This window comes from Triturus cristatus, chromosome 11, assembly GCF_964204655.1.
Source record: "Triturus cristatus chromosome 11, aTriCri1.1, whole genome shotgun sequence".
Lineage (NCBI taxonomy): Eukaryota > Metazoa > Chordata > Amphibia > Caudata > Salamandridae > Triturus > Triturus cristatus.
Genome location: NC_140594.1, coordinates 145,151,615 through 145,176,119, shown reverse-complemented (window position 1 = coordinate 145,176,119; position 24,505 = coordinate 145,151,615). Strand labels below are relative to the sequence as shown.

The 24,505-nt window shown below is 45.3% G+C and overlaps 1 protein-coding gene across 1 annotated transcript in view; it reads left to right on the top strand.

Annotated features, from left to right (window-relative positions):
• DNAH10 (dynein axonemal heavy chain 10) overlaps positions 1 to 24,505 on the top strand; it is a 1,995,301-nt gene that overhangs the window by 1,019,390 nt on the left and 951,406 nt on the right. Inside the window, exon 37 of the mRNA XM_085636177.1 lies at positions 1,544 to 1,735. Within this exon, the coding sequence (XP_085492303.1) occupies positions 1,544 to 1,735 (192 nt within the window). The remainder of the gene's footprint in view (positions 1 to 1,543; positions 1,736 to 24,505) is intronic.

The window sequence follows — 24,505 nt, the reverse complement described above, 5'->3', positions numbered from 1 at the left end:
CTTGAACCCAGTTCCACTGCAACTCCCATTGCCTCTAACCTGACCTGCCATATATACTAGGGATGGGGACCCTTTTGCCTTCCCTTTCTGACGTAGACATTTGGATTGGTGCTAGACAGCCAAGACCCACGCTGTTCATGATCTGCTTGTGTAAGGAGTTAGTTCCACCCAGTTCAACATGAAGGCTCTGCATTTCACCAAGATGGCTACGCTGCCTTTTCTGGGTGTTTTCTGGTATACTCAGTGGTCCCCTTTAGGATTTTGCACCTTTAATGACCTTTTGAAATGTAGGGGGTGATTTGCTAGTGTGCCTGTTGCCCAGATAAAGCCCTACCACAGGGTCTTAACCCATGATTGTCAAGAGGTTTATGATCCTACTGCTAATAGGAGAGAATGTGTCACAAGGGAAAGTTTAACACCCCACCGCCCAACTAATATATGCTCCCATACCTGCCACGAGGTTGTCCTGAACAGGTAGGGGAGCTTTAGCTATACACAGCTGTGGTGGTCTGGTAAAACCCAAACTAGTCAAATGTACTGGTACCACTGAGGCTCCTATGTACTCTCCCACAATATAGGGTTTATTTTTCTGGTTACCTCTCCAATAAGTATAAGCTAAATGCTGATTGACAAACACCAGCATGGTATACATTGATTTTTGGGTGTGACTGGTTGTAACACTTAAGACTGTGGATCTTTTTATTTAATTTCTTTTATTTAACGTGTCGCAGGTCTATCCCCTTTGTTTAGATTACACCAAACCCCTTGTTCTTATAAAACCATTAATCATCAAGTTTAGTTCTAAACTGCTTTGATTTCCAAGGCTGTCACATGGAACTTTGCACCAGTGAAGGACCACCAGGATCGGGCAATGTGCCCCTTTTTTGCCTTTCCCCTACCACAGACATTACACAGTCTCCATATTAACCTCTGACCTTTCTGAAGCTTTGCTTCAAAGTATCTGGTCAATGATTATGCTCATTACATTTGATACCATGGCTGACCATCATCATAGATTTATACCACTATGGTGTTTACCGCTTGTTCTTTACAGTTTGTATTCCCTTTGTATATGTTAACATATGTATCATCATCTGTCGTTTTCCTCCATTGTGCACATGTGTGGATGCTTCAACCTCTCTGCTGCACATACAGCTTTTTGGTCGTCCAAGTCTGGACTAACCTTATTCAGACTCTTACTCTTGAGTAGAGGGTATCATAAGGAGCAGCACTGCTTCACCTTTCCAGTACGGTGTCATTTGGTAGGGCAGCATTGCCTTTGCTGTTGGTTTTCTTTGTTGCCTCTTGCTCTTATCCACAGTCTTGTCCCCGTTTCTACCTACTTTGAACTTCATCATATATTGTAAGCCAATGATCCCTCCCTTTATTTGGTGTGTGCCCTGAATGCAAGAGATGGCACTTTAGTTGTGGTTGTTACTTTAGAGGTACATTTAGAAATCCACATATACCTGTTTTGTACCTAAAAGTGTTTTTTTTTTTTTTTCTTTTCAGAAGGTAATGTTTTAACTTCTTTTTTGTCTAGGATGTGGTACTGATGCGGGCTCTCAGAGACATGAATCTTCCAAAGTTTGTATTTGAGGACGTCCCTCTGTTCCTGGGCTTGATTTCAGATTTATTTCCAGGACTGGACTGCCCCCGGGTTCGCTACCCCAACTTTAATGATGCTGTGGAAGGGGCTTTAGAGGATAATGGATACGTTCTCTTACCAATTCAGGTAAGAGGGTGTGATATGAACCACGTTCTCTTTGATTATGAACATACAGACATTATTGCCATTGCTTGAAATGTACTATTGGAAAAGGCCTATAGAATCTAACTGTAGTGGTTCTTCTTAGAAGCTAATAAACCACATGCAATTCAAGTTGCACAAGGGAGCCTGAAGAGGTTCACAGTCATCTTTTCCTTCCCTCCTCCCTCACTAGTAAACAAACATATGGAAATATTGAAAGCACCAAGATAACCAGTACAAATTAATATAGACACAGCTGTATCTACAGATTGACTAGCCTACATTTCACAGACCAAAATCTGTGCTTGATATACTGAGAGTCTACGTTCCTTCTGCTCAAATAAAGATGACCTCATTCTACATTTCTAATGTTTACAACACAACCTGGAGGTTGAGATGCAGAAGGTCTATGCGAAATCAGTATGGAATAAGCCTTTTTTGCCTGTGCTCCAAATCTTAGGTGTGAATTGTCTCTTTGCATCACACTATACTAGTCTCTGGAATGATCTGTAAACCCACCATTTTACACTATAACTGAAACACCTCACTGACTCACCCTTGCTTGCAACTACCAACTTCCCCCTTATTAGTTTGCGATCTATACAACCCCATCCCTCAAAAATGTTTATTGCAAATGAGTTCCTCTGGATCATTTGTGTAACTGTCCTCAGCTGCACTGAGTGACATTGCCCCTTTTGCTTGACATATATCTCCTCGTTACCACATTTAAAGTCTTTTATTGCCCCTCTACACACCATCCTGGACCCAGGTCTGTGCTACATATATAACCAATAAAATGAATAAATAGATAATAAAAACATTCTACATTTTTATAGTGCTTCCGATGCCTCTAGCATTGTCATATATTCTGCCTTCCTATAAATAAACACATGCACAACCTTGCCTATTGTGCTTATTTAAAAACTGTATTTTTACATTCGTACAAATATGCAAGTGGGAGCCTAGTATCTGAGATACTCTAAATAGTTGTCCAGTGTTTCTAGTGTAATCCTGGATATCAACATTCTCTTCTCCCATTGGATGTGAGCCTGTGGTTGCTCATGTGAAAGTCTGAGAATGCTTACTGCAGTGGCATTTATTATGAATGTGTGGTTGTTCATTCCAAACAGAGCTTGCAGACTAACAGAAAGGATCCAAAATTCAGTCCCTCGCTGACTAGTAACCAATGAATGGTCAGCTTTTGTTGCATGTTGACTGGCATCAAAAAAGGAGGTAATAATCTCTATTTTCTTCAGTTATTTCAGACAGATTGTCACCACATCTCAGGATTATGTACTTCATTCAGATATGTAGCTGAACTATTCACTTTAGATGTCAGATTAATACTGCATTTGACTGTAGCAAAGGTACAATTGCCTAAACATCTGTCAAACATATCAATGTTCCAAACACCCCCTACCTCAATGCTTGGTCTAGGAGAGTACTATTAGCATAGGTATACCATAGCCAAGTGTTGTGATCGGTTGTCAATACGCTAAAACATGGGAAGAATCGTTGGGGAGGCAGCACAAGGGCGTGTCCACTGCATTGGAAGCCGGGATAGTCAGGCCTGTTAGCGGCATGCAATGAACTTGGGTAGGTGTGCACTCTTGACACTATTCATCTAGACATCTACCAGACAAAATTGTCAGATGATTATCACTGAGGTCTTCCGATTTCTATGGCCCTATGAAAAGAAACTTAAAGTTCAGAAAAAGTAAGAACAAAAATACTTAAAGGATCTTAACTTGAATTGAGCTTGAAACTTTGGTGGTGTATACGTACTGGTGTTGAAGACAAGCAAAACAAGTATTAAATGGCCATTAGACGCAACAACAAAAATCACCTTGTAATTGAGCTGGGCTTCTTTTGGAAGCAAATTTGGCAAATTAGGTGCAGTCAAACAGGTGGAGTCCAGCTATATAGGAAAACACTTTTGTGAAATGTAGTTAGTCCCTTGGTTTGTAGGACAACATGCATGAGATATGCATGAACTTTCTGGATGCTCATCACAGCTCCTACTAGTATGCCTCAGCCTCTTCTCCAAAGCATATGAGAAAAACGCTTTGATTAGGTACTTGGGAATGACCTCTTGTTACCATTTAATACATTAGCTGTGTTAAATTAACTAATGGTTTAAATACCTCATCTGCATTTCTAGCAGTGATTGTTCTAAAGGCTAATGCTCAAAGTGCAGTAATCGCTCAGGGTCTAGAATATTCACATCTCTGATTATTTTCATTTTTAAGTCAGGCTGTTGAAAGTTCAGAGCACGTACACCACTTTTCTAAATGTGCAGTTGTTAGACCTGGCACCATTGGCGTGGATCTCCCCTGCATTTTTTGCCTTTGCTTCCTGTGTTGCTCATGTGAAAGTCTGAGAATGCTTACTGCAGTGGCATTTATTATGAATGTGTGGTTGTTCATTCCAAACAGAGCTTGCAGACTAACAGAAAGGATCCAAAATTCAGTCCCTCGCTGACTAGTAACCAATGAATGGTCAGCTTTTGTTGCATGTTGACTGGCATCAAAAAAGGAGTTAATAATCTGTATTTTCTTCAGTTATTTCAGACAGATTGTCACCACATCTCAGGATTATGTACTTCATTCAGATATGTAGCTGAACTATTCACTTTAGATGTCAGATTAATACTGCATTTGACTGTAGCAAAGGTACAATTGCCTAAACATCTGTCAAACATATCAATGTTCCAAACACCCCCTACCTCAATGCTTGGTCTAGGAGAGTACTATTAGCATAGGTATACCATAGCCAAGTGTTGTGATCGGTTGTCAATACGCTAAAACATGGGAAGAATCGTTGGGGAGGCAGCACAAGGGCGTGTCCACTGCATTGGAAGCCGGGATAGTCAGGCCTGTTAGCGGCATGCAATGAGCTTCGGTAGGTGTGCACTCTTGACACTATTCATCTAGACATCTACCAGACAAAATTGTCAGATGATTATCACTGAGGTCTTCCGATTTCTATGGCCCTATGAAAAGAAACTTAAAGTTCAGAAAAAGTAAGAACAAAAATACTTAAAGGATCTTAACTTGAATTGAGCTTAAAACTTTGGTGGTGTATACGTACTGGTGTTGAAGACAAGCAAAACAAGTATTAAATGGCCATTAGACGCAACAACAAAAATCACCTTGTAATTGAGCTGGGCTTCTTTTGGAAGCAAATTTTGCAAATTAGGTGCAGTCAAACAGGTGGAGTCCAGCTATATAGGAAAACACTTTTGTGAAATGTAGTTAGTCCCTTGGTTTGTAGGACAACATGCATGAGATATGCATGAACTTTCTGGATGTTCATCACAGCTCCTACTAGTATGCCTCAGCCTCTTCTCCAAAGCATATGAGAAAAACGCTTTGATTAGGTACTTGGGAATGACCTCTTGTTACCATTTAATACATTAGCTGTGTTAAATTAACTAATGGTTTAAATACCTCATCTGCATTTCTAGCAGTGATTGTTCTAAAGGCTAATGCTCAAAGTGCAGTAATCGCTCAGGGTCTAGAATATTCACATCTCTGATTATTTTCATTTTTAAGTCAGGCTGTTGAAAGTTCAGAGCACGTACACCACTTTTCTAAATTTGTAGTTGTTAGACCTGGCACCATTGGCGTGGATCTCCCCTGCATTTTTTGCCTTTGCTTCCTGTGTTTTGCTGTGTGTTGGACTCCATTTTGCTGGTCTAGATGCTTTGGGCACTTTGCCACTGCAGTTCTGTACCAAAGTGTAAGTGCTCCCTTTTTGAATTGTTGTTATGGATTAGTGATTCCATGATTGGCATATTTGATTTACTAGTCAGACCCTAGTACAGTGCACTGTGTGTGCCCAGGGCCTGTAAATCAAATGCTGCTAGTGGGCTGCAGCACTAATTGTGCCACTTACAGAAGCAGCCTGTTAAAATTTAACTCTGGCCTGCCATTGCCGAGCCTGTGTGCTGTCTAGTACTTGGCAAGTGCACACATTTACCAGGCCCTAACCTTCCCTTTTTTTACATGTCAGTCACCCTCAACTCTCCGCTTCACAATGCGACCGCAACGTTTACCCTGACCGACTCACACCGATGTGTTGGTCGCAACAAAAAAGGTCCTGTGTCTGAGTCTGTTGGCGCTTTAGCTGGCCTGTATTGACACGGTCGGATGGATTTGTTAGACTCTGTTGTAGTCAGTATCGCGGTAGCCCCAGGAAGAGCTACAGAGTCGGAAGAACTGTGTTTTATTGTTTTACCTGCAATTTAAAGGGTATTTTGCACAAGTCCTTTTTTCTAGAGTATTGTATGTTTGATTTTTATCGTATTTTGTCCTGTTGGTTTAGATAAAAGATTTACTCTTTTTCTAAACTGGCGTGGTGTCCATTTGTAGTGTTTTCACTGTATTACTGTATGGGTTCACAAATGCTTTACACACTGCCTCTGTGATAAGCATGTCTGCTCGTGCCAAGCTACCAAGGAGGTGAGCGGGTGTTATTTTAGAAGTGTGTCCCCCTTACCCTGACTAGAAGCAAGGGACCGTATTTGGACAAAGGTACCTACCTCTGCCAACTAGAGATGGCCATTTCTAACAGTAGTCTATTCTTAATTCATAAATGCAGAGCCTGTGTTAGCACGGGAACTTTATGTTTTCCATCCTCAAGTATTTGCAGCATTAACTTCAGCTTTTACCGATCATGAAAGACGGTATATCATTCATAATTTCACAACAGATTTATTATACTTCGCATCATTCATGTTGACTTATTTAAGCCACTTATCTTTTATCTCCTTCATACAATCATCCCACATTGGACTACCCCAGCAAAGCAAAGGATTTACAAGGCTTGACCCAAGACATCCCATCCTCCACCACTAAGGCACATGCAAAACAAAAAGCCTACACCAATTACCTTGCCATCTAGTTAGTTTTCCCAAGTCCCTCACCCTCTTAATTGTGGCCACAGTTTGATAACCCTTGTCTACAAAGGCATCTTGGAAGATGCCTCTGTTATTCACTGGATCCTTATTAGCAGTTCTTGACTTGGCAAGATGCAAGCAGTCTTGTCTCAGAGGGGTGAGTTTAGAGTAATACAAAACTCGACGCTATAAATATGTGTCAAAACAGAGATTTTTCTGTAGGATTTTAACAGAGTATAAATGATCAAATATGCCACTTTTGGTGCAAGTGGAAATTTCTGATCTAGACCTACCTAGGAGAGCACAAGCATGCTATTAACGTTTTTAGAAGTTGCCCTGAGGTACATCTGGATTTCACCCATGCATTAGTGTGATACCTGAAAACACTGCCTCTGAAAAGGGAGGATTGTTGACTTAGAAAATTTAAGAGGCTGTCAGTGAGTATCTGGTAAACACAATAGCACTTTTATTTTGGTGATACATAATGAACTGCAGAGAACACTGGCACTTGGTTAACTTTAAAAGCTGTGGGGTGTGAATAACAGCATTCCCGTGTATCACCATCTTTATTAATTAATTAATTGTGGCTAAACAAGCTTAAATTAACCTTAGCCTAACCTTGGAGTAAGATCAGCACCACACATGGTCACCCACTTGTACTGCAACAAAAAGAGTCTATAACCCGAACCCCCATAGGAAATAATCTAAAATAAATTTAAATAAATATACATTTAAAATATATGAATATTAATGTTTTTAAGGTCATAGAAGTGTAACTTATATTTGTAGTGTGGCTGATAAAATCAGTAAATGTAGGTTGTAATAATTGTTTTTAAGGTGAAAAACATAAACATAAATAATCCTAAATATTATAATATAATACACAATTCTATATTTTCAACTTTGTTTAAAAAGTCTAATATTTTTCAAATTAATTAAAAACACGTATAAACAAGTTTGGTAATAATTAAATAAAAATGTAAGAGAGGGTGGGTGATTTTAATTTTAAAGTGAAAAAGAATATGTAAAAAATCATAAATTTCGGTTAATTTACAAAGTTTATTTAGGAGTTAGTGTGTTGTATCGTTTTAACTTGATTTCATTTCCCTATATTTTCTGCTCCGGTGGCGAAGATCTTCACAAAAAGGTGTAAGTTGTAGGAGTCTGGGTGGAGACTCTTATGTCTTCACCTAGGTGTATATCTCCACTAAGAAATGGTGAATAGCAAAAATGTGGAAATATACACCTGGTCGTAGAAGTAAATTCTAATGTGGTTAGGCATAGTTGGGATCGCTTTCCTGAATAAGGCGTTATTTTGGTTTGCTAATAACTTGGCCTCTGTTTGACAGATCACATTAAAACTTTCCAAGAAATAAGCAAATTCACCTCTGCTCCTTCCTGGAAAGTTTTTGATCCATGAAAAAGGACGGTCCTAAAAGCAAACTTCCCCATGCATTTTCCATAGATTCACAACTACAAAAACTGCTGAATGGAATTGCACCAAATTTGTTAGGAAGCTAGATTTTGGCCCATAGATTGTGCTTTTTGTGATTTGATGTAAATACGTTCAGAAGTTTTTGAAAAATTAAGGTTCACAAATGTTTGCATATCTGAATGGTTGGGTCTGAGGGCCTGTCGCAAGATCCCCTCGCACCCAATTTAAATAAAATGGAGAGTTCTAATTTGCCCAGGGAGTTTTTTTTTCCTTTGGGCCAATTTGGTCCTTCTGTAGTCAGACTTCCACGGAAGCGAATGCCAGCACCATGAGAAGAATGTTGCTGGCAGCTATTACAGGACTGGAGGCCTTATCCCTCTGTCCTGAAGTTTATGATATAAGGGTGCAAGCTAAGGATACCGTGCTGCCCTAGGCCCTGTGAGTAAAAAAATAAAATCCACAATTTTCACCGCAATCCCTCAGGATTTCTGAATGATTGTGACAAAAAATCAAAATGTTGGCTGCCATTTTTTTAAGCATAAATTGGGAGGGTAGCCTGAGTAGGGCCCCCATTTCCGAGCCAATTTGGTCTCCGGGGATCCCATCCACTGTGACCGAAACATAAAAAAGGGTGTGTGAGCCATGCGGCTCCCTCTCTGAGCCTGAATAGGGACCCCATACCCTGGGACTGAAATCAATAAAAAGGATAAGGAGGCCGCATGATCCCCCTCCCTGAGCCTTAAAAAGGCCCGGGAACCCCAATTCCATAAATAACTTTAAAGGCCAAATAATATAAAAAGAAGAAGGTCTCCCTCCCCAAGCCTATTTTGACTTCTGGGACCCCATCCTCCAGGGCATTTTCCAAATTATAGGTGGGTGCCTCGGTGCCCACCCATTGCAGCCACCAACCACCACGTTGGTGGAACCGGCATTGCTCCCGCCTAGAGAAGCAGCTGATTTCTGTTTGCCCCCTCCAGGTGGGAGCTATATGTGTTTGAGAAACAGAACAGAACTCAGCCAGAAGGAGTATTTTTAAATCTCCTGTCGCCTAGGACCAGACATTCTTGTTTGTTCCTGTCTGTCTGAATATTTAAAAATACTCCTGCCAGAAGGGAGCATGCACTTGTTTCTCTGCCCTCATCATTGCAGGAAGGGAAACAACTGTGTCCTGGGGTGGGCTCCCCATGACACAGTAAATGAGCTGGCCCCGGGGGATGGGTCCCTAGGGCATTTAAAGGCTTGGGGAGGGGAGCTATATGACCCCTCTCCTTTTGTATGTGTCCCCTAGGTGGGGCCCCTAAGGGCTATTAAGGCTCCCCTTAGAATTTGGACTCGGGGGATAGGGTGTGCGGGGTCTAAAAAGTGCTCAGCGAGGGGTGCCTCTCTGTCCCTCCTCTTTTTTGTTATATTTGGGCACGACAGATGGGGTCCATGGGGGTTCTGCTTTTTTACAGTGTTTGGCCCATTTTACATGTGCTACCATTGTTTCTATCTTCTACTTCGTGTTGCAGTGAGAATGGCTACTTCGAAGAAGTCAGGTTTGAAGCCCTGCAGAGAGTGTGGGGGCCATATGTCCATCACGGATCCCCACTATGACTGTCTCTGGTGTTTTTCTTCGGACCACGAGGTTGAAGGGTGTTTGTGCTGTCAGAAGATGAACCCGAAGGCGCTGAAGGAACGTGAGGCGTAACTCTTCATGGCGCAGGCGAAAATAGGGAACAGGGGTCACAAGAGATCGAAGTTGTCGACCTTACATACTTCAGTCAAAGAAGCATAAGAAAATGAGAAGACAAGGGTCTCGACGCTGATCTTCAAAGGCAGGGGTTTGAGGTCCCCCATACAGTGGCATCAAGACAAGGATACCATCTCAACGTCGTCTACTCCTTCTCTGCAGGCGACTCCGGCTCACTCTCCGGCGTTGAGGGATTCACCGGCACCCAGGGATTCTCCAGCACCCAGGGAGTCTTCTCCTGCTCCTGCGGCTTCGCCTGTACTCGCTCTGATGTCTCCAGCACTGCAGCCTCAGACCCTCGTAAAGCCTCAGATGGAGCCAGACCAGGGGGCTTCGGATCCTTATCCTCCTTTTCTAGGAGCGGATCTGTCGCATTTCCTAAATCCAATGTTTGGCATGTTTGCCAAGGCATCTTACCCTACCGGTGCGCAGTCTGGCCCCGTGGCTCCACTTATCTTTAATTTGGGCATCCCCCAGTAGTATGCTCAGGCACCATTCGTGCCTTTCAAGCCGACGGGTCTGTCATGGCAGTTTCCGACGTCGAGGTTTTCGACTCTGATACCTCAATCTCCGGCGCAGTCTGGTGTTGGGCACACGTCTTCCTGGATTTGAGCTGCGCTGTTGCCTATTTCGGAAGGCCCTCCTTTGACGCCGGCGCCATTGCACTGGCGCCACTCCTAACAGTGTTCCAGGAGGGAAGCGCAAAGACTGCTGGAGGTAGAGGAGTACCAGCAAGAACATGAGGGAGGGGAGATCCTTGACTCCATTTGAGGGCCTACGGGAGGCCAGTGGCCTGGATACTTCGCCGGAGTGGGAGCTTTCTTCTCAGAAGGCCTTGCTTTCACAGGACGCTGCCCCTTAACACTCAGTCATCAGGAAAGCCATTGACCTGTTGGACCTTCAGTTGCCCTCAGCTGAGGTGAAGTCAGATATATTGACTGAAGTGTTGCATTCTCCTTCCTCTTCTGTTGAGCCTCTGCTGCCTTTCAACGAGGCGTTGACGGAGCGAATTATGGAGGTGTGGCATAAGCCCTTATCTGCCCCTGCAGTTTCTAGGTCAGTGGCAAGACGGTATAAGCCTGCCTTTGGTGATCCAGCTTTTCATTCTGCCCATCCTTCGCCAGAAAGCTTGGTGGTTCAGGCTTCTTACTCCAAGCAGTCAACTGGATCCTTCCCAACCACCCCGGGGAATAGAGACTCGAAAAAACTGAAACAGTCTGCCAAAATAGTGTTTTCCTCAGCAAGTATGGCTCTGAAGTCGACAAATACCACATGTTTGCTAGGACGGTACATTTATGCACTAATGGACTCTGTCAAGCAATTAGCTCCTAAGTTGCCTGAAGATGACCGTGTTCATTTTTGGAAGCGCTATCAGACACTCAAGCTGCAGTCCGTCAGGTCATTCAGTCGGGTCTAGACACAACGGATTCGGTCGCCAGGGTGATTGGCTCCTCGGTGGCTACCACGAGGCATGCCTGGCTTAGGTCTTCAGGTTTCTCACCAGATGTACAGGCTACTTTGCTCGATCTACCCTTCGATGAATCTAGATTGTTTTCAACAAAGGTGTATTATGCCCTGCAGCGCTTCAAGGACAGTAGGGCTACTGCAAGATCCTTGGGCCTGCAGTCCTAGCCCAGGGGCTATGGATACAAAAGGTAACAAGGCTTTGGGAAGGCGGCTTTTATTTTCAGGTCGTCAGCAGCCACAGCAGCAGAACCCTCTGTACAGGTTGTACAAAGGAAAAGGTAGAGGCCATCTGCGAGGAGGCTCTCAACTACAGTCTTCCTCCTCCTCCTCCTCTCCTGTCCCCAACACCGTTACCACGGGAAAGCAGCTCTAGATCCCCCATCTTGGAGTATGCCGGTCCTGTAGGGAGCTGGGTGTCCCATTTTCTACAAGATTGGAAATCGGTTACTTTGGACCGTTGGGTTTTGAAACTTGCGGAAAATGGGTACCCCTGCCTTTTCAAGAGTTTCCACCTCCTTACCTGGGATGGTGTTCAGAGGACCATTTGCTGCTTTTGCGGCAGGAGGTTCTTGCCTTGCTGCAGAAAGGTGCGAAAGAGGTGGTTCGGGAACAGGAAAGGGGTCAGGGATGCTACTCCCTGATCCCCAAGAAGGACGGCCGGTTGAGACCGATTCTGGACCTTGGGATTTTGAATTTTTCCCTCAGGCAGGGAAAGTTCAAGATGTTGACCCTAGCTCAGGTTCTTTTGGCGCTGCAGCAGGAAGACAGAATGGTGTTGATCGACTTGCAGGATGCGTATTTCCACATCCCTATTCTGAAGTCGCATCGGAAGTATCTCCGGTTTACGGTAGAGTCTCAACACTACCAGTTTGCGGTCCTTCCATCCGATCTCACTTCCGCACCACGGATCTTCACAAAGGTGATGGTGGTGGTGGCAGCACATCTCAGAAGGTCAGTGATTCCGGTTTTTCCCTATCTGGACGACTGGCTGCTCAAAGCAAAGTCGCCAGAGATGGTGCTGCGTCCCTTGCAAGTAACAACTCAACTTCTGTTCAATTTGGGTTTCTCGTTAAATGTACCTGAATCTCACCTGGTGCCCTCTCAGTGCAGCCTGTTCATAGGGGCAGTGCTGGACTTTACTATGTGTTGAGCTTTCCCGCCGCCGCAAATGATTCTAGACATACAGGAGATGATTCCTTTGTTTCATGATAGAGTGGTTGTTCCAGTCCTGAAGGTCCTACGCCTGCTTTATCTGTTCGCTTCCTGCATACTGTTTGTCAACCATGCATGCTGGCCCATGTAGGCACTCCAGTGGTGCCTCTACGGGCAATCGTATCAGCACAATGGAGATCTCGGGGAGAAGGTCAGAACTCCAGAGACACTGCAGCAGAGCTGATTTGGCGGAGTGTACCAGGCAACCTGTGTCAAGGAAGCCTTTTCAACCTCCTCCACCTGTGGCAACAGTAATCACGGATGCCTCCACTCTAGGGTGGGGTGCTCATCTGTGGGATCTGGAGATCAAGGTTCTTTGGTCTCCAAAGGAAAGGTTGCTTCACATTAACGTTCTGGAATTGCGGGCAATACGTTTGGCTCTCAAGGCCTTTCTTCCCTCCCTTTGCATCCAGTCGATTCAAGTTCTGATGGACAACACTACCGCGATGTGGTACATAAACAAACAGGGAGGGGTAGGGTTGTATTGTCTTTGCAGAGAGGCCCTGCGACTGGGCTCAGGGCCATCAGATTTGTGTATTTGCAAATCATCTGGCCGGGGTGCTAAATGTACGTGCACACAGTCTCAGTTGGCAATAATCGGCCGATCGCGAGTGGCGGCTTCATCCAGAGGTGGTCCATCACATCTTTCGGATGTGGGGTTTTCCTCGGTTGGACCTTTTTGCCACTCAGGAGAACGTGTACTGACCATCGTTCTGCAGTCTTCAGTATCCGATGCAGGGAGCTTTGGGGGACACGTTTCAATTGGATTGGAGCTCGCAACTCCTTTACGCATTTCCTCCCATACCCTTGTTTCCTCCAGTTCTGAGGAAGATGCGCCAAGACCTGGCCCAAGTCATTTTGATCGCTCCGGATTGGCCAGGAAGGGTGTGGTACACAGATCTTCTTCACCTCTCTTCACACCCTCCACTCCATCTCCCTCTCAGAACAGACCTTCTCTCGCAGTCGCTGGGGCAGTTTCTACACCCCCACCTCCAGAGCTTGCACCTTGATGCCTGGAGATTGAACAGGGTAACCTGAGTTCTTTCTCTCTCCCACCAGATGTGCTGGATGTTATTTTATCATTCAGGAGACACTCCACCAATTCTATTAATTCCTCTAGGTGGTCCAAGTTTGTGAAATAGTGTGGAGAGATGTCCATTGATTCTTTGAAGGCCCATTTATCTGATGTAGTTTGCTTTTCACTTTCCTTGGCTCAGCAAGGGTGTACTGTGGCTACGGTAAAGGGTTTCTTGTCGGCCTTGTCGGCTTCCCTGTTTGCCGGACCAGCCGTCTTTATTAAAGTCCCCCATTGTTATGACGTTCATTAAGGGCCTCACCAATAGATTTTCTCCTACTTCCTTCATAATGCCTTAGTGGAATTTGAATTTAGTACTTACTTTCCTGATGGGTTCTCCTTTTGAGCTTCTTCATAGTTACCCGTTTAGGCTTCTTACTTTCAAGACGGTTTTTCTGATCGCTGTTACCTCAGCCAGGAGGGTGAGCTCCAGGCTCTTATTTCTAAACCTCCGTTTTTAACCATTCATGCAGAAAAGATGGTTCTCAGGACTAGGGCTGCTTTCCTGCCTAAGGTGGTCACTCCTTTCCATCTAGGGCAGTCTATTACCTTACCTACCTTCTATCCTCCCACTCACACTTCTAAGGAGAAGGAGAGACTTCACCGCCTGGACCCTAGGAGGTCTGTCAGCTCCTACCTGGACAGAACCAGGGACCTAAGACTGGATGACCAGCTGTTTGTGGGCTATGTTGGAAGGATGAAGGGCAAAGCTGTATACAAACAAACACTGTCCAGGTGGATCATCTTGTGCATAAAGATCTGCTACGCCCTGGCCAATAAGGAGCCGCCTGAAGGTATTAGAGCTCATTCCACCAGAGCTAAGTCATTTTCTTCTGCTTTGGCTAGAGGTGTTCCTGTTGTAGACATCTGCAAGGCGGCAACTTGGGCCTCCCTCCACACTTTTGCGAAGCATTACTGCTTGCATTCAGAGGTTAGGAGGGACGGCCATTTTGCATGCTCAGTGCTGCAAGATTTTATGGTATAGGCGGGTGGACACCCTCCTCCAGGAGAGTGAAGCTTGGGGATTCAATTCAAAAGGTGAGGAATCCACAGGCAGATGTATCCATCAGAAGAACAAGTTACTTACCTTTGGTAATGCTTTTTCTGGTGGATACTGTATCTGCCTGTGGATTCCTCACTGAATGTTGTCCACCTGCTTATACCAAAAACCTTCCGACATATGTCATTTATATACCATTCAATTTGTTGCTAGGAAATGCTTTAGTTTTTGGCTTTTCCTTTTTATGTATATATACACTGTATGTATTTGTGTATATATTTTGTATACTGTGTATTATGTTGTCGGTCCTCCCGTTCGCCTCGAAGGCACGGAAAAAATGTGTGGAACTGCCGTCAGCACGCCAATGAGGTCTTCTTATGGCTCCGGTGAAGTCATACAGAGTTGTGGGCGGAGCCTTTCTATTGTGACGTCCTTGTCAACGTGGGAGAGTTAAGAAAATCATTTGTTTGTTGGGCCTGTCAGCCCTAGGGTGGTCTCCCCATTTATTTTTGATCGTGCCTCATTTTTCCACCCTCATTTTGATGTTGGACTTAGGTCTCCAGGCGCCTTTTCATTGCCAATCAGTGTTAAGGTGCAGGTGCTCCCTTCTCCCAAGATGGCTGCCACAGGCGCCTGCTACTGCATAGTGGTCTTTATTAGTAGCACCCTAGCTGCCAGGAGCTGGCTGGAACCCCACAACAATGTTGCGACACCAGCCCGCCTTTTTTGTCCCATAGGTAGAATGGGGAAGCTCCTGGAATGTGCTGGAACCTTCTAGAAGGGAGGTGTGGTTTTACTTTTGCCGCCTTGGCTAGAGGTCACCTGACCTAGGGATACATAAGTGAGAGGGGGAACTTTTTCTATTCAGTTGGCCAGTGGGGTAAAGCAGAGCTGGAGAATCCATGCAGGAGTGTAGGCGGTAGGGCCTAGCCAGGGACTTATGCCTCTTAGAGTGACGGAATTTAGGTGCTGCCTCTTAAGTGAGTGAGGGATCCTGTGAAACCCACTGATCTTGCCCAGCAGTAGGAGGACCCAGGGAACCTCTGCCCAGCCTGACTAGGAAGGACCTAGTCGCCAACTCACCCCCTACCCCCCTGTAACAGAACCCCTTAAGGGCGCCAGATACATCTGCTCCATCAAGACTTTCAAGAGCAACTGATTGCCGGAACTGAATGCTGAGACTGCGTGTCCAGACTGAACCTTGAAACTACCTACCTAACCAATTGTGGTATCGCTGAGGATCAACCAGGTCTTAGCACTGTGACCCCTGCGCTCCCTGACCTGGCCTGGGATCCCCGGCAGCGTGCTCCATTAAGCGCGGAACCCCCCAGCTTAATTTGAGCCCCCCTGTGGCGCGGAGGCTGAAGCGCGCTCACCGCTGCGGCCCGGAGGCCGGAAGAGTGCCCCTCATCGTCGCGAGGCCCGAGGAGAAGCCCGGGGCCCCGTCGATGGCGTCGCAGCTGTGGTGAAAGTGCGTGAGGCCGTGGCCGACCCCCGTCGCAACAGGATCGCCTGTGGACTTCGGAGCCGGTGTGGACGCCTTCCCGACGTCGAGCAAGGTAAGCCCGGAGGCTTGGGACTGACCCCGGTGCGCCCCCTACAGGCTGGGAGCCACACCGCACCCTGAGCCCGGGTTCCCTCTCCGTGGGAGTCCCCTGGTCACCACGACAGAGAGACCCCTCCGAGGAAATTGCTCCGTTCTGAAGTACTCATTGCTACTGATTACGAGTAGCGCTATGTTCTAAATGCTCCGGTCTGAAGTATACATTGCTATTGATTACAAGTAGCGCTATGTTCTAAATGCTCCGTTCTGAAGTATACATTGCTATTGATTACGAGTAGCGCTATGTTCTAAATGCTCCGTTCTGAAGTATACATTGCTATTGCTTACGAGAAGCGCTATGTTCTAAATGCTCCGTTCTGAAGTATACATTGCTATTGATTAAGAGTAGCGCTATGTTCTAAATGCTCTGTTCTGAAGTATTCATGGTTACTGATTACGAGTAGCGTTATGTTCGAATGCTCAGTGCTGAAGTATTCGCCGCTTCCTGGTTACGAGTGGCGCTATGTTCTAATGCTCTGCTCTGAAGTATGCACTGCATGCTGGTTACGAGTGGCGCTAGGTTCTAATGCTCTGCTCTGAAGGTGTTCGTCAGATTTGTCCCAAGGTAGCGGTAGGCCCGCGAGGTCTGCCCTGGGTCCCTGCACGCCCCCAGGAGTAGCGCTACAATCCCCAAACCCAACCATGGGGAGTAAAATATACAAGGTACTGGTGAATATCATACTGGTGAATATCATACTGGTGAATATCATACTGGTGAATATGGTGCTGGCGGATCAAACGCTGACATAAGTGAATTGCCATTGTCCTCTCCTTAACTAAATTTATATCTCATGAAGTGCAAATATATCTTATGACTTGCCTTGTTATCCCCTGAACTGCATTTATCTCGAACTGCTTGGATAAACTTGAGTTATTTGCATAAATCTCTACAGTGTGGCGTCCCTTATTGTGTGCGTTCCTTGCTTCAGTGGATGTGCGTGTTGTATGGTCGCTTTACACACAAGCCTTTGGGTGCCCAGCCGCTCGTGTCACGTTACCCCCTTAGGGCCTGGAGACCCCAGGTCTTACACTGTTGAATGCTGGTGCAGGGTAATTCAAAAGGTGAGGAATCCACAGGCAGATACTGTATCCACCAGAAAAAGCGATACCGAAGGTAAGTAACTTGTTCGTTTTGGCCTGAGGGGTGGGGACCCCGGGTCAGTATTCACTTGGGACTGTGGAATGTACCTAGGCCAGGCTCTGTGTCCAGCCCCCTGCTGCGCTCTGCTGAAGGCCATGTTCGGGTTGGGGATTGCTGCTGCTGGGGCGGAAGGGGGGGGTTGCCTCAGGGCCTGGCCGCAGGCCAGCCCTTGCGACCAACCCCAGCTGCACATGACCAAAGGCCATGCTCAATGTGGGTTTGGCTTTACATTAAATAAAAATCTTAGAAATTCACTGAAAAAAACAAAGGTTAAATTGACATTCTAGTTAGGTGAATATGTCAGTGCCAACATATCGTTACGAACAAAAAAAAGCAACAGAAATTCACCAGTTATAGTTAGGAGAGCTGACTATAATTGGCTGCCCCACCATGCTCTGCTTATGAGTGCACATATAAACCACTCATTTCTGATGGAGACATCTAGCTGCAGATTCCTTATCTTTGAATTCCTGAATTCCTGTGTATTGTGTTGACATCTCTGGGTAGTAGATATACCAATGTGTTAATGATTGTTGTGTAATAAATAGAAGACGTTTTGTAACACTCCTTCAAGCTAAGCCCAAAGGCTGCTCTCCACAGCTACCACTTTGAGAGCCTTCTATGGTTATCAAAGACCACTTAAATCACCATAAGGTTTGCCTGGATTAGGGCAAAGTGGATCACTACAATAAGTGTGCACCATATACTAAGCCAGCCTCCTACACTGTTCTTCAAGTCTTCTGCGTTATCTGTTTCGATGCTTCAACCAGGTTCACCAAAAGACCTATGGGCATCAAGGACTAAAGAAATCTCCCTCGAAGTGAAGGAGTCATTCTCTTGCATCTGCAGGCACCCCAATGAATCTGACCGGTCTGGTGCTCCTGATGTCCCAATGACATCCTGAGGCCCAGCAACACAGGTGGTGGTTCTGTTGCTTCCTGGAAGCCTGACCTGTCGTACCTGCAAATTGAAGTATAGTATACCTCATTAGGGCTACTGGGACAGAACCACTGTGCACCACGTCCACTTGCTGTTGCCAAAGCTTCTTGGCTGTGCACTTGAGATATCTTCAAGCTACAAGAAGCTCGAGCTTTCAGCATCTCTCTTACTGAAGAACAGAGTCCCCCCTACATCTGCTGCATCGTGAGCCTCCAACTTTGATGAGTTGCTTGAGATCCTCTCAAGGGTCTTTCCTTGCTTCAGTGGACTCCTCTGATTGCTCGGGCCTGCTCTGACTCTCCTGCACTTGGTAAGTCCCTTGGATCTTGCTGGTCTCAACGTTTGCTCCTCTTAGATTTCCACCCCAGTTGCGCTGCCAAGGCTTGTTGGTGCTCACGCCAGACACCGCCCTCCTAGACACTGACACCTGATATGGAACAACTCGTGCATGGCTCCTGGTCTTCCTCAGTGTCTCCTGGTCTTCCTCAGTGTCGCCTGGTCCTCACAGCTGCAGCGACAAGGTCACCGTTGTCTCGACATCACCGGGCACTGTGCATCCATGCCTCCTGGTCAACTCAGAGTGGCATAGACTCTGTCCCCTCTGCTTGCAGGTTCTTCACTTCAAGAATCCACCCTATCAAAGGGTTTCTTTGGGGGTCCTCCTGGAAGGGTCCTTCTTCTTTAAAACTGCAACTGCGACTTCTTCATTGACTTCCACTCTGCACACAGCCTCTGTGGTGTTCCTGGGTATTTACCTTGGGTGGTCCCTTGTGTCCCCTGCACCTCTGAGACTTCTGGTCCAAGTCCCTTTCTTATTTGCAGTTCTCATTCCACTTTCTTAATATATGATTTGGTCTCCCCCTGGCGATCTGTGTATATTTCTGCTACTTACCTGATTATTTCAAAGAATACTTGTATATTGTGTTGATATCTCTGGGTAGGAGATATACCAACATGTAAGTGATTGTGTGGTGTAATAAATAGACTTATGTTTTACAAACACTGTGGGGTTCTTTTTTCATTTAACTTACACTATTGATTAAAGTTGGTAAAACAAGCTCCTCTACACTCCTTCAAGATAAGCCTGAAGGCTGCTATACACAGCTACCTCTTTGAGAGCTTGCTATGGTTATCAAAGTACACTAAAATCCCCATAAGCATTGTCTCGATTAGTGCAAGGTGCATCGCTTGAATAAGTGTGCACCATATACTAAGCCAGCCTCATACACTGATGTTCTCCAGCATTGGCATCTTTCATAGATTCACCTGTGATCCACCCTTTTCCCCAACTCAGTCAAAAAAAAAAAAAAGAGAGAGAAGTTGTAAAACACGGTGCTCTGAAATCTTTACTTGCTTGCCTAAGTGAGGAGTCAGGAATGCTGTATTGGATCTTTCATAGATTCACATGCTTGAATCATTCCCGTCGTCGTAGTGGGAGTCCCACGGTATACATATAAAAGCAGTAGATAAAACTACCATAGGCTACAATGCAAGGAAGAGTCAGTACAATAGCCTATCCATTTAGTTTTATAAAAAGAACCAAACTTGAGTAGCAGCCAATCAGGTGACAGCACCCTCTAGAACAATCCAAGAGAGGCTAGGTTCCCCTGATTTTCTTCCGCACGTAGTGGGAAAGGTAGTCTCCCTGAGCTCTGCTCAGTTTGCTCTTGTTTATCCAGATTTCTAACCATAAGGTCGGAATCTTCAAAGAAAGGTCTCTTCAGGTCGTGTGGATCATGCGGTAAGAAGAGGCTACATGCTGAGGATCCACATAAGAGCTGCATCTACTGCCTTTGCCTTCAACATAAAGTAAAAGACTGTAAAACCTGTAAAACTTTTTCTACAAAAACCCTCAAGGACAGAGACAGTAGATTATTGATTGGCTTCAGAGACTTAAATCTAAATCTGACGTCGTCTCCGAGGATGAGGAGAGCTCTACCTCACAAACTTCTAAGGAGACATCCAAAAGGAGAGATAGACCTCTTGAATCTCCTGAGGTTTCCAAGAAAAAGACTTCAAATTGGTCTAGTCTGGAAGATGGAGCCACCTCAAAAAACTCTGTGAAAATTTCTGTCTCCAAAAAGCTTGAGTCACCGACGGCGTTTACTTCTGGATCACCGTTGATGCAAAAATCACCTTCTAGACAACAAGAGCAAAGGGTGGCCCAGCACTCAAGCATGTAAATGTATGGGTGAAGCTTTCTTATTATCCACAAGTACAATAGAACAGAAAAACAATATGTCAAGATCTTGACATATTGTTTTTCTGTTTTATTGTACTTGTGGATAATAAGTAAGCTACACCCATCCATAATTTACCTGGTTAAATGCTGGGCCACCCTTTGATTAATTTGTCCAAGTGGCATCTGTGCCATTTTTCTGGGACATATGGAGGTCATGTCCCAGGCCCTTTGCACCAATCTATGAAGCGATAGACATTGCCTAGATAGGGTATCTTGACTGGTGCAGGATCTCTAGCCTTGATCCTCCTTCTTTTTGAATTTCTAGACAACCTTCTCCTACTCCGTCGTCGGACAAATCTACCTAGTTGACGACGGATTCGACGACGGTCCCGCCGACGGCACTACCAGTGACAACAATGGCTTCTACTCCGCCGACAACCTCAAGCACAACGGTGACTCTGAACATGATGACTACAACCTTTTCGTCGGGATCCTCGTAGACGACGGTGGTTCCATCGACAACCTTGTCTACGACCGCGTCGATGACGATATCGTTTATGATGCTGACAACAACTTCATCCATTCCTGTCATGTCCTTGTCGACGACGCAGACTCTGTTACCATTGATGAAGCTGACGATGCTTTATCCACGCCTGGTCGTATGGGTACATCCACCTTACAGCTTAAGCCTATGTATCCGTCGACGACAGGCATTTTTTGCCGAATCCAGCGATTGTTTCACCTTTACCACCTTCCACTTTTTTAGAGAGGTCGATGGGATATTTGGGCCTGCTGATAATCCGTCTCAATAACATGTAAAATATCAAGAGGAAGATGACGATGAATATGAGGGTTACTACCAACAAGAATATCACCCTCCTCACGCAAAAATTCAGTATGTGGAACCAGTCAATTAACCTATGGTCCATCTTCCTGTTACTCTGGTACAAGACCTTCAGGAGTTATTACATGACTATCGCACACGCTTTCCTTCAGCGGCTGTTCCTCCGCCTCCACAGCCACCACCGCCTGTCGCATCTCCACGACGTACCTCTGTACCTGTGTCTGCGCCCTCTCCAGCGAGGGATACTTTGCCGCAACATCATCAGGACACTTCTAATGAAGGAGAAATTGAGGACAATCAACCTCAAAAAGATGGGCAAACAGGAGATGAATGGGAGGACTACAATATATTGACACCTGTGTCTTCTTCCCCGCAAACTGTAGAGTCTCCACCAGAGGATATAGGTGGCTTTCACGCTCTAATAGAAAGAGCAGCGTCATGTTTTCAAGTATCTTTATCAGTCAAGCAATCAGATTGCTTTCTCTATGATTTCAAAGATCTGTTCAGGAAATCTGTTTGATCTATACCTATTGTAGATCACATCTGGGAAGAAGGTGTAAAAAGCTCTGGATGATGCCCCAACCTGTCTAGTAGTTCATCCTAAGCCTGACTCTGCTATCTCACAAGCTGCTCTACAGAGCAGCCTGTGAGCTCCCATTACTGCTCCGCCTGAAAGATATGGAAGGCGCTTGGATAACATCGGCAAAAGATTCACAACCACATATGGTGCAACTGTTTGTACTGCCAACGCTCTTGCGATTTTAGCCAGGTACGATCGACAAATGTGGTCGGACATTGCTCATTTCTTAGATCTCCTTCAGAGGATAAAAGGATGGAAACAAGAAAGATCCTGCTAGAAGGGGAAAGATCTGCATCTGAAATCATTGATGCTTCTATGGACATTGCTTCCTTGGCCTTTCGTCAGCTTGCTGGAGCTGCTTTACTCAGATGCCAGGGTTCCGCCCTGAGGAGCAAAGCAACATTTTGGAAATGCCATTTGATGGTAAAAGACTCTTTGGCAAACATATTGATGATGCTTTGCAAACCATCAAAACAGACACGGACACAGCCAAAGCTCTGGGAAGCTCCAATATAGAAAGACCCCCTTTCTTGGAGCACGTGGCAGAGGAACCTATTCTTTTCGAGGAAGTTACCAGAGATGCCAGCCTCAAACTTAAACCTCTTTCCGACCTTCCTATCAACAACAGCAGCAATACCGTGCACCACCACAGGCTGCCTATTCCAGACAACCTAGACAGAAGCAGCAAGTTCGCCCCAGAGATTCCAGACAGAAGCAGTGACGACTCCTCGCCGCCTGCTGCTATTCCTTTGTCTTTTCCACCAAAGAAAATTCCCCTTTCTCATTGCCTACATTAATGGCAAAAAATAACATCAGACAACTGGGTCCTGGATATAATAAAGTATGGCCATACCCTAGAGTTTTACCACAGCGTAACCTCATCATCTACCTCAGAAATCAATACCACCCCATCTTCAATTGTTAAAGAAGGAAGCTTTACTAATGCTTCAAAAAGGAGCTATAGAATGTGTTACATGCTCTCAGAGAGGAAAAGGCTTTTACTCCTGCTTTTTCCTTATAAAGAAGAAAAAGTTGGGGTAATGGCGTCCCCTTTTAGATCTCAGAAAACTCAACAAATACCTGCTGAAGAAATCCTTTCTCATGTTTACTCTCCAGGAGAAACTACAGCTTCTGAATCATTCGGATTTTTTAGCAAGCCTAGATTTGGAAGACGCATATTTCCATGTCCCTATCCACCCCAAACATCGAAAATGTCTACGTTTCTCTGTGGCGTTCGCGCATTATCAATTCAAGGTACTTCCCTTCGGCCTTCGTTCAGCTCCCCGGGTTTTCACCAAATGCCTAGCTCCCGTGGCAGCATACCTAAGATTGAAAGGCATACCGATTTTCCCATACCTCGATGATTGGTTGGTGAAAGCTTCTTCTCTTCGTCAAGCTTCAGAATACATTTCAGTCTGCCTACAGCTCTCCCGCTCTCTAGGGCTGGCAGTCAATCTTCAAAAATCCATTCTAGCTCCATCTCATCGGTTAATGTTCCTAGGAGCAACACTGGACACTCTCCAAAACAAGGCATTCTTATCTACAGAGAGAAGGAAAGTAATTCTGTCTCTGGCTCACAAACTCTACAAAAGAAAGTTTGTTTCTGTCCGTCTCATCAAATCCTTTCTCGGAATGATGTTTTCCGCCATTTTCATGGTACCTCATTCTCATCTTAGAATGAGGTCATTTCAAGAACAATTTGACACCCAATTGCTTCAAGTAACAGGTTCATTTGACGACACAATTTGGATAACTCTGATCATGAAAGAGGCACTTATTTGGTGGCAATCTCCCAGCAATCTCTCTCTGGGACTTTCATTCCTTTCTCCTCTTCTAGAGTTAGTTCTGACAACAGATGCATCCTTGAAAGGCATGGGAGCGCATCTGCAAGACCTCCACATAAGCGGCAAATGGAGTCTCTCTCTCTCCAAAATGCATATCAATTTTCTGTAACTGCAGGCGATTTTTCTAGCCCTCCAATCTTTCCTCCCAAGGATCAGAGCATCCTCAGTCCTCATACGCACAGACAATACTACCTGCATGCATTATATGTAAACAAGCAGGGAGGAACAAGATCTCTAATTCTATCTTGGGAAGCTCAAAGAATATGGGAGTGGACTCTACAACATCAAATAGATATCAAAGCGGAGCATCACCCAGCAGTAAAGAACAACCTAGCAGATACCTTGAGCAGATTTAATCAATCAAACCACGAGTGAGAACTCAACCAACTGATTCTGGATCACATCTTCCAGAAATGGGGAACACCCAACTTGGACCTATTGGCGTCACAAGGTAACCTAAAATGTGGCTTCTTTGCCAGCAGGGAACCACAGATAGGGTCATGGGGGAATGCGTTTTCGATAAGATGGTCAGGAATCTGTGCGTACGCTTTTCCCACATGCCCCCTAATCTCCAGAGTGCTGATGAAGATGAAACGGGAACCGTGCCTACTCATCCTCATTGCTCTGCATGTACCACGCCAGCACTGGTTCACGGAGCTACTCCTGCCGTCGCAATCCAAACCTTATTGTCTTCCATTGTCAACCACTCTGCTAACGATGAACAAAGAGCAGATCCTGCATCCGCACCCAGCTTCTCTTCAATTGCATGCCTGGAACCTGAGTTCAATTAGTTCAAGGTTC